Source organism: Sinohyriopsis cumingii, chromosome 14, assembly GCF_028554795.1.
Source record: "Sinohyriopsis cumingii isolate HCF-2022 chromosome 14, ASM2855479v2, whole genome shotgun sequence".
In the NCBI taxonomy this organism is placed as follows: domain Eukaryota; kingdom Metazoa; phylum Mollusca; class Bivalvia; order Unionida; family Unionidae; genus Sinohyriopsis; species Sinohyriopsis cumingii.
The window spans coordinates 8,699,823-8,717,577 of record NC_142974.1 but is presented as its reverse complement, the minus strand read 5'-3'; the positions used below and the strand labels follow the sequence as shown (position 1 = coordinate 8,717,577).

At 35.5% G+C, this 17,755-nt stretch overlaps 1 protein-coding gene across 1 annotated transcript; it reads right to left on the bottom strand.

Annotated features, from left to right (window-relative positions):
• Positions 1-5,355: 5,355 nt before the first annotated feature.
• On the bottom strand, positions 5,356-16,790 carry LOC149783178 (uncharacterized). The gene is made up of 5 exons (XM_089933081.1): positions 16,362-16,790; positions 13,981-14,165; positions 11,145-11,245; positions 9,280-9,396; positions 5,356-5,667 (listed from the first exon to the last, which is right to left on the bottom strand). The coding sequence occupies exons 2-5, from the start codon at positions 14,159-14,161 to the stop codon at positions 5,527-5,529; spliced, it is 540 nt and encodes a 179-aa protein (XP_089789207.1). The 5' UTR covers positions 14,162-14,165; positions 16,362-16,790; the 3' UTR covers positions 5,356-5,526.
• Between the last annotated feature and the right edge of the window lie 965 nt (positions 16,791-17,755).

Below are 17,755 nucleotides of genomic sequence, written 5' to 3'. Positions count from 1 at the left end.
CTTTCTTTCGCAGTCGGGGATACCCTAGTCAGCTCCATCTGTGCTTCTCTATCCGCAGATATCTTGGCCATTTCCTTCTGTGCTTGTCTGTTCGCTACTGTCTTTGCCATCTTCAGCTCCTTTTGTGTCTCTCTGACCGCTGCTGTCATGGCCAGCTCCATCTCTGTCCTTAGTTATCTTGGTTAGCTCTCTGTCCACTGCTTTTTCGGCCATACATTCTTTGATTCCCTCCTCTATGAACGCTGCTAGGCGATCTCCCTCGTACCCTAAATAGTCCTTGCCCATGGCTCGATAATCTTTAATCATTTGTCTTTCTGTAGCCATTTTATGGTGATACTAACAGTAAGTGATACCTTGTTTCGAATTACTAAACAATTGACAGATGTTACACGTTCTTATCCCAATACTTACCTGTTGACAATAACTAACTTTTATCAGGTAGGATATTTTGCCCGATATTTGCTTCAATATTACTGCAAGTAACTGAAATCTGCCAACAATGCAAATATCAAAATATGACATGCACATTTTAAAAATCATAAAAATTGAAATACACTAGATGGAAAATATCTAAAACTGTTCACGAAATACGTTTTAACATATAAGACTTTAGATCGTAAAGATAATAGTTATGTCCAATTCTGATCCGGGACGAAGCGCCCACTGTGGCGTGACGGGGTTGTTATGCCGACACTGTGGTAGGTGTGGGGTGGGGTGCTTCAATATTCTTTTAAAATTATTATTAAAGTCCCACCCAGGCTCGTATTCGGTTGGAAGCTAAATTAGTGGAATATAGATGTAAAGCTCCGAGCCCCCAGTCAGCAATGTCACGGTTAAATGACTGAATATACAAAGCAGTCAAATTCAACTAATAAAAAATCTAATGAATATTCAATACTCAAATGATTAAAATTTCCCAAGTACTCTCCTTCCGCATGATCATGTGATAGCCTATTGCATCTTTTGATTTGTAGTGTGAGATAGCTTTCCATCTGTCCTTGTATTTCTACTCATCTGTGTATTCTTGTCTCATATTCCTCCTATTCCTTCTTCTCTTCCTCCCGACTTTCTCCAAATTCCTTCTCGTCCTCGATTTCTCTATACTTCTCCTTTTCCACTTCCTCCCTCCTCGACTCCTTTTCCTGCTCCTCATCGACTCTGTCTACCGACCAGAATTGTCGACTCCGACTGCTCTGCAATTCGCACTTTCGTCTCCCATCTTAGAGACCCGAGACTCAATGAACCGGAAGTTCTGTCCCCCCCCCCAAAAAAAAAGCTTCCTTTACGAAGCTTTGTCTTTTCTTAGAATCTGTTTCTAAGTTTTCCCGCCTAATTACTAGTTCCTTTCTCGGAGTAATCCTATTTGCTCAGCTATCTTCCCGGGAGAAATAAATTTTCGCTAGCTAATTAGAAGTTATAACTCGGATCGAAATGGTTACCACACCCTCCGTCTGAATTCTGATTGGATGTATCTTTGATCTGATCCAATCAAACTTAGCGAACAATGTCCTTCTCGCTGTCTGTCCACGTGGGGACTGATTTAGAACACGCCCCAGTCCTCGCGGGTTCCTCTGATCTTTGTAATACATAGGTGAGAAGTCGCTCGATCTAACGCCTATGCATGATTCAAGATGCCGTGTCGTCTCTCTGGTTACAGTGACCTTGCGTCGGAGATTAACTCTAGCCTGCCGCATGTTCAGACATCAAGCATGCATACAAACATACATACATAGATACATACATACATAGATACATACATACACACATACATACATACATACATACACGCATGCATGCATGCATACATGCATACATACATACATACATACATACATAATTGCATGCATGCGTGCATGCATACAAACATACATACATACATACATTCATACATACATACATACATACATACATACATACATACAGAGACATACAGACATACACAGAGATAGATAGATAGATAGATAGATAGATAGATAGATAGATAGATAGATAGATAGACAGACAGACAGATAGATCGATAGACAGATATAACATCTGCTTAACAATACAGTGCTTGCCGATTGTTATTACCCAATCGAAGAAAGATTTCACGGACACATCGACCTTATCATCTATTTTTATAAACGATAATAATAATAATAATAATAATAACAATAATAATAATAACAATATTTTTTTCCTGCTGAAATAATTAACAAAAAGCTGACTGACATTATACCATTGGAATTAAAAGAAATTCATATATTTATTAAGATGATACTTAGGTAACATCTACTGGATAACAGAACACAAACATAAAAGAAGTTCCTGCAATTTGTATAATGTTAACATAATGTTATCACATCGATACATCACAGCTGCCTCGTACATTATTATGCGGTCGAAAAATCAGGATTACTCATTTAAATTTAAAAGAGATATTGTTTTATTAAAAACTGAAATATTAAGGCTCTAAACAAAACAAGGGATTACGTGGAGATAGTAAGGATACAGATTAAAATATATTAAAATTGGTAACTGCATGGCAGCGACACAAAAAGGAGTGGCAAAACTGACACGAAAAGTTGCAGAAAAATGGACAAATCAACAAAAATAGGTGTGGTACACTGTAGAAACAATACAGAAAATGATGCACTGAGATAAACAATAATACAATTTAGACTTTTCTTTAGAGATTGGGTTTTTCGTGGCAATTGTCAACCAGAAAGAATCAAGGACAAGCGTAAATATATTCTAGTTAAATTCAGTCTTAGAGAGAACTGTGTTAGAACGATGCTAAAGGAACATTTGGTAATAAATGTATTTTTGATATATAATAGTAATTTCAAATTAAGGAGTAATCATTTTCGAAGATTGTGTCATGTCGACGGTTGTAGCAATCGTTGTAGGATGTGGTGGGGTGCAATAAATAGTGCGACCGATAGAAATATCCTGCTGCGCCAAATATGAGTGGAATAAAGCGAACCATCACAGCATGACACCCAAACGACGTATTAAAACTATAGTATACAACACAATATGACACACACATAGAGTAATAAGGAGAATATAATCTACAACAACTTATGATACACAAATAACGTAATAAGAAGACTACTATCAACAGAACATTATGACACTCAAAATAATGTAATAAGGAGACTATAGTCTACAACACAGTATAAGACACAAATAACGTAATAAGGAGACTAAGTTTACAACACATCATCACACACAAATAACGTAATAAGGAGACTACATTCTACATAACATTATGACACACAAATAACGTAATAAGGAGACTACATTCTTCATAACATCATGATACACACATAACGTAATAAGGAGACTACATTCTACATAACAATGTGGGGGCCCCGAGTGGCCGATTGGTCTAAAGCGCTCTTCGTTACGGATCACTGATATCTCACCTCTGTCTTCGTGGGTTCGAGTCTCGGATTCGGCTAATGTGGACATGTGAGAAAGCTTGCCAGTAGCTTCTCGTGGGTCGGTGGTCCTTTCCGGGGTTTTCCCGGGTTCTTCCTCCACCATTAATACTGGCCGCCATATATAGCCTATCGTGTACTGTTAAACCCTATAACAACAACATAACATTATGACACACAAATAACGTAATAAGGAGATCACCGCCTACAGAACATTATGACACAAATAACGCAATAAGGAGACTACGTTCTACAGAACAGTATGATACACAAATAACGTAATAAGGAAACTAAGTTTACAACACATCATGACACACAAATAACATAATAAGGAGACTACATTCTACATAACATTATGACACACATAACGTAATAAGGAGACTAAGTTTACAACACATTATGACACAAAAATAACGTAACAAGGAGACTACATTCTACATAACATTATGACACACAAATAACATAATAAGGAGACTACAGTCTACAACACAATATAAGACACAAATAGCGTAATAAGGAGACTAAGTTTACAATACATGACACACAAATAACGTAATAAGGAGACTACATTCTACAGAACATTATGACACACATAACGTAATAAGGAGACTAAGTTTACAACACATTATGACACACAAATAACGTAAGAAGGAGACTACAGTCTACATAACATTATGACACACAAATAACATAATAAGGAGATCACCGTCTACAGAACATTATGATACACAAATAACGTAATAAGGGGATCACCGTCTGCAGAACATTATCATACACAAATAACGTAATAAGGAGACTAAGTTTACAACACATCATGACACACAAATAACGTAATAAGGAGACTACAGTCTGCATAACATTATGACACACAAATAACGTAATAATGACACTACAGTCTACATAACATTATGACACACAAATAACGAAATAAGGAGATCACCGTCTACAGAACATGGTGACACACAAATAACGTAAAAAGGATACTTCAGTCTACAACATATTTTGATACACAAATAACGTAATAAGGAGACTACAGTCTACAACACAATGTGACACACAAATAACGTAATAAGGAGACTACAGTCTATAACACATCATGACATGAAGGAACTTTTTGATACAATAAACCTAACTTGTATTATGGAATTCCTAAAAGCACTGGACATTTACTCTAAGCTATAACTTTTACGCCATCAACTTGAGCATTTTACGTCATGGATTTACCGTCCATTAATTTCAATAACTTTTCATCTGCCTTTATTGACATATACCATTTACATTCCCCGTAGATCGGGAAGGCTTATTTATTACCGTTAGAATCTTATCGTTTTGTATGCTTTTGATATCGCTGGTCGATATAAAAACTGTTATGATTTTTACATAAACATACATATAACCTTTTGTATGGTGCGAAAGAGCCTAACAGTGCTGGTGCACCGTTAAAAAATCAAACAAACAAGTAACACATCCTGACACATAAATAACGTAATAAGGAGACTACAGTCTACAGAACATCATAACGGATTAACAGATAAAGAAATGTTCAAAATGAATCACAGCATAATTTTTTTTAATTATAGATAATTGGTATTTTAGCTAAATTTGTACAAAACATAACATATGTTACAGGGTTTATTTTGGACAGTAACATTAACTTTGTAAAAGTTAATACAGTTATCTATTTTAGGACAACAAGACTGCCACACGGATAAAACATGGTGAAATTTTAACAATAGATAATAGTTTTAAAAGTATAATTAGAATATCCTGGTAGTGGAAGCATATTTTCAAATCTTTCATGTAACGGCAATAATCTTCAGACCAACTAATTAATTATTGGCTGATGTAATGATGTATATATATATATATATATATATATATATATATATATATATATATATATATATATATATATAATGGGTTTTATAGTTTAGGACTTCTTCAATAGTGCATGGTCTTTTATAAACTGGTACTGCTCTGGAATCTCCATTAATGCACTTAAAGCAAGAGCCGCATAGGCGTTCCTTGCCCCAGTGACAGTTTCGTAAAAGTTCACGAACTGAAAGTTGTCGAATTGGCGCGATGGTAACCCGTCGTCGAATTATTTCATCTCATCCCATGGACCATCCCCGACTCCTACGACCACGATGGATAACGGCCACTGTGACGCTTCCACTATGGCGTCTTGGTTGACTTTCTCGTTGGTGACTTGCCCGTCAGCTACGATCACTAGGATGTGGTACTAGAAAGATATAAGAACAAAAGATATGTAACATTTTATACTGCTTCGACTGATGAGTTTCCATTCAATAGACGCGTTAAATATCACAACACCTAAAGCAAAAAAGAAAAGTGCAAGCTGGATAGTACCGTTTCTTGGTATTTTGGGGTAGGTGAAAAAGCATGGAGTACGAGTAACGTAATCGCTGATATTATTCTCAAGACGCTATTTGGACCATGGCGGAGAAAAGTTTAAAACATTCACGGTGCATGTTACGAGAAAATGGATGATTGTATTCAAAACAATATCCACTACATGAGCCCAAGTGGATATAATTGTTGCAACTCTGAAAATTTGGTATAAGGAATCATGATGTATCCATTGCACAAGTCTCTATGTATTCATACATATCTTGTTACAGACGATATATCCATCCATTCGTATTGAATTCCGGTCAGCATAAAAGAAGCGAAATATTCACTTTCCTTTCGCAAGGATTCAGACTAAATCGATGGATAGCCCGGTTGACATATAAACGTTTGTTTCACATCACAGGTAGAAGCTTTAAAGTAGCATATGTTCTAAGTATGTTGAAGTAATAGCGATAACATCATATAATAAAGACGTTTAGTGTGCTGTATTTAACAATTCATGATTCAAAATTGCTTTTTTGGTCTTTTTAACAATTTCGATTGCCTCTTTTATGAGCGGGACGAAATTTGTAGACCCGCTAAGTTGCACTGTAGGTGTTATTTTATTGTAGATATCCAATACTTCACTAAATCCATCGCAAACGACTGTAAAAAGAGTAAAAAGACATATTTTGATTTGATAAGGTACAATTAAAGCGGAAGAGTAATTAATGAAAAGTAAAACAACCCTTCAATACATTAAACTATTATAAATATATGTTAGTTTAAAACAATTTAAATTAATTTTTCTATCTTTAAAACATTTTCCTTTCTTTAAATCTTCAGAACCACCAACAAATTTTAACTTTAGCCTTCGACATCTCAGAAATTCATGCATAGTCGATAACAATATTTTTTTAAATTGCATATTTGTTTTTATTTACACGTGTTACATGGCTATGAAAGTGTCAGGACTATTTTCACTGCTTAATGACTTTAAAAGAATGTATTCAGCGTATAGTTTGCTCTTCATTATAAACATATATAATTAATTAACAAGCATGCAGACAAACTTTCTGCTGCAAAAAAAAAAAAAAAAAAAAAAAAAAAAAGACCAATGCAGGTGACACAGATGTATAATTTAGTGAGAGTTATCAAGGAAAGATAAGAGAGGAGATTTAGTTTTTTGGTGTGGTACGGTATATAAAATTGTAACTGTGATGAAAATGGAACGAATAATCATCTTCGTCAATCGTTTTGTGCTGATATTAAATTTCAGCATTTAATTGTTTAGCAAAACAGTTTTTCATTTTTCTGCCATGTAAAGTTATTTGCCCTAAAAATGTAAATCACTATCAACATTTATATTCATTACATATATTCTGTGATGTATCTCATTTCTTAGGCTGTAAAATGATCGTCGTTTCCTTTAAGAAATCTATAAGATCAGGAGGAATTGGTAACAAGATATCATCTTAATAAACAACAATACAGCATGTGTGTCGTCATTCACTCAGTACCACAAACGAATCGATCATCTGGCAATTCACGTTCTGGTATGTTTTTATATATTGATGTGATGATGTGTGATGTATCAAAACGAATCGATCAATCTGAAAAATCAATTTCTGGTATGTTTTCATATATCCATGTGATGTATCAAAACGAATCGATCATCTGAAAATTCACGTTCTGGTATGTTTTCATATATCGATGTGATGTATCAAAACGAATCGATCATCTGAAAATTCATGTTCTGATATGTTTTCATCTTATTGTTGGTAAAAAGGACAACCATTATTTTGGATGGGTTCAAATTAACAGGGAAGAAATTTTAACCAATCCAATCATTTGTCGATATCACCATATAATATGATTGGAATAAAAAGTTGATCAGGCGATGTGGAAAGAAATAAGAATCATCTGCAAATAATATAATCAGGGTTTCAAAACTCATTAATTTATAAAACAAAATTTTAAGAGGTCTAGTACTGATCATTGATGTTCTCCTGAATTTAGTTTCCCAGGTTTGAGAAGTCATTTGCAATCATGACTATCTGAGTCACGATAGCTAACAGACATGTATCTATGGCATTAGCTTCGCTTAATTCCATAGTTTTCCATTGTGTCTTATTATCCACTGTGCCACACTCTTTAAAAGGCGGAATATATGTCTCAGAATATATGAAGTACACACGCTCAATACAAGTTTGCAATAGGGTGATTATGTTGCAATGAGACATAGAGAGTCGTTCTGGCGTTTGCTTTGGGTCCTTTAATCTTGAATATCTGCTATATTCAATCGTCGTCTTGGCGCATTTTATTACACGAAGTCTATCGTTTTAACTACTGTGGTTGTGCAGTATAAATGTATGTACGCAATACTAACCAACTGGAGTAGTGTGGTATAAAGGGAATTACATGTATACAATAAATATCAACTTGACCTGTGCAGTCTTAAAACCAGTATACACCACTTACAAACTGGAGTAGTTTGTCTAAAAGCAATTATACACCACTTACCATCTGGAGCAATGTTGTCTAAAAGCAAGTATTCATCACTTGCCAAGTGGAGTAGTGTGACCTAAAAGCAAGTATACACCACTTGCCAAGTGGAGTAGTGTGACCTAAACGCAAGTATACACCACTTGCCAAGTGGAGTAGTGTGGCCTAAAAGCAAATGCACTCCACTTGCCAAGTGCAGTAGTGTGGCCTAAAAACAAGTATACTCCACTTGCCAAGTGTTCTAGTGTGGCCTAAAAGCAATCATACTCCACTTGCCAAGTGGAGTAGTGTGGCCTAAAAGCAAACCTACCAAGTGGAATAATGTGGCCTAAAAGCAAGTATGCACCACTTGCCAAGTGGAGTAGTGTGGCCTAAAAGCAAGTATGCTCCACCTACCAAGCGGAATAATGTGGCCTAAAAGCAAGTATACACCACCTGCCAAGTGGAGTAGTGTGGCCTAAAAGCAAGTATACTCACCTACCAAGTGGAATAATGTGGCCTAAAAAGCAAGTATACACCACTTGCCAAGTGGAGTAGTGTGGCCTAATAGCAAGTATACTCCACTTGCCAAGTGGAGTAGTGTGGCCTAAAAGCAAGTATACAACACCGACCAAGTGGAATAATTGGCCTAAAAGCAAGTATACACCACCTACCAAGTGGAATAATGTGGCCTAAAAGCAAGTAAATACCACTTGCCAAGTGGAGTAGTGTTGCCTAAAAGCAAGTATTCACCACTTGCCAAGTGCAGTAGTGTGGCCTAAAAGCAAGTACACACCATTTACCAAGTGGAATAATGTGACCTAAAAGCAAGTATACACCACTTGCCTAGTGGAATTGTGTGGCCTAAAAGCAAGTATACACCACTTGCCAAGTGTATTAGTGTGGCCAAAAAGCAAGTATACACCACTTACTAAGTGGAGCAGCATGGTCTATATGCAAATATACACTACTTACCAAGTCGAGTAGTGATATCTAAAAATATGTACAAATCACTTACCCCGTCTTTCAACGGGAAAATAGCTGTATCCTTGGTCTTTACATCACCAAAACCAAATGCTGGTATATTTCTGTCCTCATCTAGCGCCTCAAGTGTTTCTCCAAGAATGCATACCACCTGGCAAATAAATAAGATCAAATGTTCGTGCAGAGATTTCCAACAAATAATATTTTTTCCTACTCTTGTAAAAATGAATGTCAATTACACAGAACGTTTAATAAGTGTTGAAGATTTCAGGTTTCTAACCTATCCAAGTAAAGGAAATAACATTTATAATAAAAAGTGAATAGGTAGATGCTGAGTACAATATGAACGGCAAGACAAATTTACCTTTATAAAAAAAGATGATAAATTATGACAATATTGACCCAAGCTGTATTGTAGTATTCGGCAACCATATCCGCCCTTGGAATTTATTTCTTCCCTCCCCTTTCCGATGCGTCTGCTCATTGTCATTATACGGTTTCGGAGAAATTAAAATACAGTGACGTGTGCGGTCTTCGAACTCAAAATATACGGGAAGTAAAACTGCGTCGTTCTCATTTTGATTTATAGTTCTGATATTTTTTCTTTTTTTAAACTGAAAAAACGACGATAAGATATTCCCTTAATTTGGAATAAGAAATACAAAGTAGTTCCATTGCTAACCTATAGATTTATTGCACAAAAGTGATCAAGAAAGACTCGCCGACGGAAACATGAACTCCATGTTAGTATATAAAGTCACGTTCTGTTTGAAAAGCAAATATAGCAGTGCTAAGGACACCCCAAGACAGACGAATTATAAATTATTAATTAATGAATCAAATGGCTACATTTAATGTATGTTGTGTATCCTTCTGGCTTTTAGGTTTTTTATAATAGCAAGGAGGTGGTACAAACTTCAAGAACTGTTGGCGAATACTAAAGTGTTAAGGATGGTTGAGAAACCGTTGTGCGAATTGAAGGAATTATGTGAATCCGGATAAAATCATGAACTCTAAGAAGATCTAATATGCCAAGCGAGGCCTTGTTCATTTAGCACTATTGTGTTAGACATGACGCTCTATAGGGTTAAAAGCCTAATATAAAAACTTATTTCAACGAATCCCCATAACTTCAATAAGACGAAATTTTTTCAACGACGAGACTTCAATTAAGTGTGTAATTTTTTTAAAAGTCAATACTTCTTTTGGAAATCTGTCATTAGGTTTGAGTCGGCGTATAATCTGTAATAATATTACGTGTGTGTCCCTATAGATTCTTTGCGAATTTCAGGCAAGTGTTTCGGGATGTAAGGCTTACTATTGGAAATTAAAGTAAGCTAATCTGGAATGATATATCTCCGAAGGGGAATTTAGCATTAGCCGTGAATAGCCCTCTACTACAATTAATTTTATAACAACTTTCGGACCGCATGTCCTCTTGTTGGAATTTTGTCTTTAGCTGTGTAAAGTGTCCTATTAGTATTTACAAAAAGCTGTGTAAAACCCATTGTGTGAATTCATCATTAGCTGTTTATGGAGTTCTGAGAGACTTTAACATTAGTAGTCCATACCCCCACCCCCACCCCACCCTAACATAACATTGGGGATAATTCTATGGCGATATGGAAATTTGACATGACGGAACAATTTAATTTCCCGTAGGACCCTTCAAACCACTAATTGTAAAGTCCATTAAGGGGTTGTAAACGGCGATTGTTTTTTCCCCAGAGGCAGACACACGGTCCCAAACAATAATGCATAATGCTAAATTCCCATAAACTCCCTACCCACCCAAACCAAATGTTTAGCTCCAAACGTTCCCATAGTAGCCACGGAAGCTCCAGCTTCTTGGCAGTTAATGTGCGTAGGTCTATACTGCCTCTATTTTCATTTCCATACCTGTTGATATGGATTCATTTGCGGCCCGCTGGTGTCGTGTAAAGATCGCCCACCAAATGTCTTTTGTCCCTGCATGCGGTTGCTAATTGTGTAGTCGATACCTAGAGGAGATAAACATGACTTCAAGTAATTATGGTCACTTTTTCCGATGCACATTTTTATCCCCATGTGTTTATAAAATTGTTGGGGATATATTGATATTGTCTGTTGTAAATATGTCAGTTTATCTTTCCGTTGCCTACCACCCGGTGTTGTCTACACAGTTTTTGTATTTGCATTGTTTACACACATATGCACAAAGAAAGTGATATTTTCTTGAAATTTATAATGCACACACACGCATACGGCCACACACACTATATACTCATTCACCACACAAAGGCTGTCATAATGGGCACGTGGTCCTAATATAGAGGTTGCAGAGGTTATACACGTCAGTGGGTTCTCAAAAATATCAAAGAGCAGAAGGTTCACAAAAGAATACATAGTCAAAGAGTAATGTGGAGTAATTGTTCAATTTATTATCCAGGTGAGATTACGTATATTACAGCACATGTATCAATTTTAGATAAGGTATAATACACCAATATAAATTTGCTCCTACTTGTCGCTGGTTGCTATGTGTAGTACATTATAGTCCGTATGGTTAAACACACGGGTCTCTTGACGAACTGATAACACTATGGTCGTTTTATTTAGCAGGCAAACCTAATGGGAAATTTCTATGAAACTAAAAGATGCTATACGTTATGGGCAATGGGTCACTTTAGACCAAACAGAGAAGAACGCATTTATCTCTGGATGGTGCCCGCATCTTACATTATAAGCTTGGAATGCATACATCCATGACATTTAAAACGGTGCTGAGCGAGAAATGGAAACCTTTAAGTATAGTTCAAGGGGGAAAATTCGATTTTGACGACTGGGCCACCCAGGGCTAGTGTCGGTGTATAAGAAAGCTTGTCAGTATCTTCCCGAGCGTCGATAGTTTTCCGCGGTATCTTTTCGGGGTCTTCCTCCACCAGAGATACTAGCCACGATGTAAAGCCTATCATGTGATAAAAATGACGTTACCCCCTCCCCATTCTGTAAACCGTCATCTACTTTAGATGAATAGACTGTAGCATTCATGAAGATGCAAATGTAAGCGTTTAGGTTCTAAAATGTTGTCAGGAAACGTCTGACTCAAATATAAAAGTGTACAAAGAAGGTAACTTAGGATATTTCTCTCTCTCTCTCTCTCTCTCTCTCTCTCTCTCTTTACATTCCAAAACTATATTTTTCACACAAATAAAATAAATATATGTTACATGAATCATTTTAGCTAACAACTTTGGATGTTATTCCCTAATCGTTTCAGAAAGAAGAAAGAGCACTGTGTATTACATTTCATGAAAGTGATGCAATTCAGATTTGAAAAAGACAAATATGGATCATTTTGTTTCTGAGGACACGTATGTCCTCACTTCAATTATATCCATATTCCATCTGTAGAAAATATGAACGATGGAGACGGACAGCTAGGATTTTATTTTACAAAGTAATTTATTTATTTTTTATCTACATTCGCAACCATATTAAAGGGTTCATATCATTACTTGTAATGTATATCTCAAACACAGATAACTATAACGATCACCGTGGTTGAAAATTATCAGCTTAGCTACTAATAAGTATTAAATATTCACGCCTAATTAACTCGCACTTTCACAAGTATACTTCTTATATTTTAGGAAACAATACATTTACCACGAAGCGATGAAACATCTTTCAGCTGTCACCTTGCTGATAAATAGTAAGAGTCAATCAAATCTTATGTCTTATGTGCCTCCTCGCACCATCCAATCAACTCATTTCAATAAGGCAACGTCAAGTACGAACTCATTTCAGAAAGGCACCATCCAATCATTTCATTTCAATAAGGCAACGTCAAGTACGAACTCATTTCAGTAAGGCACCATCCAATCATCTCATTTCAATAAGCAACAGCCAGTATCAATTCATATCAATAAGGCGACATCCAATACCAACCCATTTCAATAAGGCAACATCCAATATAAACTCATTCAATAAGGCAACATCCAATATCAACTCATTTCAATAAGGCGCCATCCAGTGTCAATCATCTCAATAAGCAACAGTCAGTATCACTTCATTTCAATAAGGCAACATCCAGTATCAACTCATTTCAATAAGGCAACATCCAATATCAACCCTTTTCTATACGGCAACATCCAGAATCAACATATTTCAATAAGGCAACATCCAATATCAACTCATTTCAATAAGACAACATCCAATATCAACTCATTTCAATAAGGCAACATCCAATATCAACTCATTTCAATAAGACAACATCCAATATCAACTCATTTCAATAAGAAGTATCCATTATCAACTCATTTCAATAAGGCAACATCCCGTATCAACTCATTTCAATAATGCAAGATCCAATGTCAACTCATTTCAATAAGACAAAATCCAGTAGCAACTCGTTTAAAAAAGACAACATCTGATATCAACTCATTTCGATAAGGCAACATCCAGTATCAACATATTTCATTAAGGCAACATTCAGTATCAACCCTATTGAATATTGCCAAATTCAGTTTGTGCTAAACTGAAAATGACAAAATTCAATATCATCGCATTTAAAAAATGGTTAAAATCGAGTCATATTTAACATATATCTTTCATGTGTGTTAGGAAATGGGGAATGCAGACACGTGTAAGAAAAAGTCTAATATATATATATATATATATATATATATATATATATATATATATATATATATATATATATATATATATATATATATATAGCACAATAATGTACCGAATATAAGCCCGCAGTTTTTAACACCGGCGTCTCGAATGGCTCTACTGACATCATTGAGGTTTCCGAAATTATCCGTGATTGCTTTAAAGTCGTTCGTTTTTGTTGATGTAGCCGTCGTTTTAACCTGCTTCTCATGGGTGCGATGAAAAAGGTCAGAAGGATCTCTGCGCAGGCTCATATTTCTGAAATAGTAAATAAACAAAATGTCCACTAACTCGCACAAAACCCGATCGTCCATCTGTAATTCTGCAATTTTCTATCGCTGAAAGTAAATCTAAATATATTATATTGCAACATGTCAATCGTGTAAATTAGGAAAACCATGATTTAATTTTTAATGAATTCAACACCAGTAGAATTTTGAGTTACCTTTTCCTGAAAAGCAGCATGTAGTAAACGTTCATAGAACCCTCTACATGGGGGCGAATTATGCTATTGCTGCAAGGGAGAGGCTACTGTACCACGCACCTCTTCGTTAAATCAAAACCTACGTTCTTTTGACAATGTCATGACTTCAGTTTGTGATCCATTCATCTAAGCCGGTTTTGTACCATATCTGATTTGTAAAAACACAGACATATGTTAACCTCGTAGAGTTAAATGACTCTGGTACAGTTGCTACTAATGTAGTAGGTATAAAAGCATAACAAAACATGTGACGGTGACATTGGCATAACTATGTACGTGTATATTTATGTATATACACTAAATTAAAAATAGATACACCCATCCAGAACATGATCATGTTAGAAGATATATGTTTTCATATTAAAGAGAGGACCTTGTCTAAAATATACGTCATAAATAGATAACGTTTGCCTAAATTTAAGCCAAAGAGGGGACCTTTGTCTAAATTTACGTCATAAATAGGGGACCTTTGCCTAAATTTATATCATAAAGAGGGGACCTTTACCTAAATTTGCGCCATAAAGAGGGGATCTTTGCTAAAATTTATGTCAATGTAGTAGTTTTGAAACGTTCTTGTCTTTGCAGCAATACGAGACAAGATAAATAATTTTTACTCGATACGGTCTTTGGTTTTCAGAAAAAGGGACGTGGATTTAATCTCTTAGACTAGTGTTACTTCTCCATTACTCATGTGTAATAGAATAGACAACAATATCATTCATATATGTTACTGTCATATGAAGCAAAAGGAAGCATAATGCAAATTAAATTGCAAACAGATACGTGTCTTATCACTAGAACTTTGCTCCATCGTTCTCTAGAGCGAGGATCTATATTTGCATGAACTCTTGCAGATATGATAGGTCCATATTAGTGATACCCTTTTCGATCTGTGAGACATTCCATAAGTCCATCCATGATTTGCATTAGTTTCACTTGGTCAGATATTGTGATGTGACATTCGTGTTCACTGATCATATTTCTAGCTATGCATAACTAATATTAAATACATGTTATTTATGGAGAAGTGTAATCTGTTTTGCACCAGCCAATTTGTACAATTAGAAAAAAATACACTGATGAAGGTACACCTTCAAGCGAACTAAAGCGAGACACCGACACACTGTTTTAGGAATTTGTCAGCAAAGAATATTGGGAAGCGCATGTGCTAATTTGAAATCTAATTTATCTTTAAACTACATGCTTTTTCGTGGAACTAGCGCGAAGTAAATATTTGAAATTTAATTTGTATACAGAACAAGAACAATATATTTAAATGGGCTTGTTTCAAATATGTGATACGGTTAATTCAAGATTTGAACACAAAAGCAACACTGTTGGTATCTAAAGAAAACGCCTATGTGTTTGTACATGTTTGGGCTTCGAAAAATTGTGGTCCAAGCTAGTAGTGTTGCAAAATAAAATTCAAGAAAACAAACGTGTTTACGTTTTTATTTATTTGAAATGCCGTGCTTAGATATACCTGTCATACCTACAGTCAGTTTACGTGAGCACTTTCGTCAGCGCGTAACTTCGCCCTCGAGCCAGTGTCCGTTTAGAAATGCTTGCCTAACTTAGACCTGTACAGTTAATAAAAATGCAGTCGCTTTCTTTGTAAATTAATATTAATGGCATACTCCACTCGCTGCTAAATAATTATTTTCTTGAAGACTGCTTACGAGATCAAACCGTTGCCAAATGCTTGTGCACTAAAGTGGCTATTCTAGGCTTGTATAAACTCGAGATTTTCCTTACACTAAATAAGTGGTACAAAATGGTGTTGCATTAGGTACACACATTACGTAAACACAATACCCTATGCAAAGAGCGCTTTGATTAATAGTTTTCCCTTAAAACGTCATACAGTATCAACTGCAACCACCACTGTACTGTTAACTGTATTAGTTTGGTTTGTCGCTCATACATAACAAAAGGGTCGCATATATATATATAACAGTAGAGTCGAGTACCTGTATTGAATTTTCGGAGCTATTATTTTGTATACAATGTTACGAATCCTGAACCCTTAATCCAATGTTGTGTTGCTATGTACTGTATAACATGCAGCACCAGGAAGATAAATTGTCTGATACACGTTTCTCCTCAAACACCAACGTAAATATGTTAACCAGTTTATGAATCCAACATCACATCTTAGCGAAGCCTTCCAGAACCATCGTCTTCCTTCTCGTTTTTCTTCTCGCAAACCGTTTGCTCAATTTTTTCTGAGGCTTAAACAGCACTCATCACTACCACCTCTGTTCGAACCCAGGAATACCGGTATTATTTTTTTTAAAATTAAACTTGTTAGGCATCTAGAATAGCAGCTTAAAGTCTCCCAGAACAAACTTAAATCCTATGCACGTTCACGTGGTCTTGGGTGCTATCTTATGCATGTCCATTTCAACATGTGAGATATTTGTTTGTGTTAAATCAGGACAAAAGAATAAAATTAGGAACGGCAGGTTATATCTCATACACATTCTCTTTTTGTCCAGATTAGTGTATGCAGGCCTTATCCCAGATGAATAAAAAATAATGACACGTGAAACGGAAGGGAGTAGGAGAAATAAATGATGGGTGCCTACGTATAGTTACAGTGGACAATAATTTCTAGCATAAATACCACTGAATGATCGTACAATAGGAATGTGTGAATACAATACAGAATGGATGTATCAAAATAGTACTGTAGGAATGTATGAAAATCGTTTAAGCGGCCGTAAGTTAAGGATGTCATTTTACAATACTGGATACATGGTTATGACTATGACCAAAGAAAGTTAGACCATCTTACTTTAAAATCCAGCAGTTTAGTATCTAAGAATACTTTGGACGGTTTGGATCTATGCATATATGGAGGACAAAGAAGGATGAACCAAAAACACATGTGAAGGTTTGCTGATATAACACATTATAATGTACCTCAAATAAGTCAGAAAGCTATAAACACGGTCATTGTAGAGGCCATAACGTATCAAGAAAAGACAGATACATTAAAATAAAGGAACTGATAAAGTGGTTGCCAAGAGAAATAAACAAATGAAATAATGACAAATACAAATAGGAATCAAATCCATTTTAGATCCTATCAGTATAAACTGCATTTTAAACGTATATATATATATATATATATATATATATATATATATATATATATATATATATATAAACTCATCCAAAGATGTATTCCAAAGTGAATCATTCACATAGGTAGGTACCGTAACTCTACCGAATGCCATCATAAATCATCCGAAGAATCCCAATTTTCTGGAGATCTTTTACAACCTCTGCGTGTTAGTTTTGGGCTGAAAGTTACACTAAAGTTAGCATATTAATAAGAAACAAATGGAGGCAAATAGAA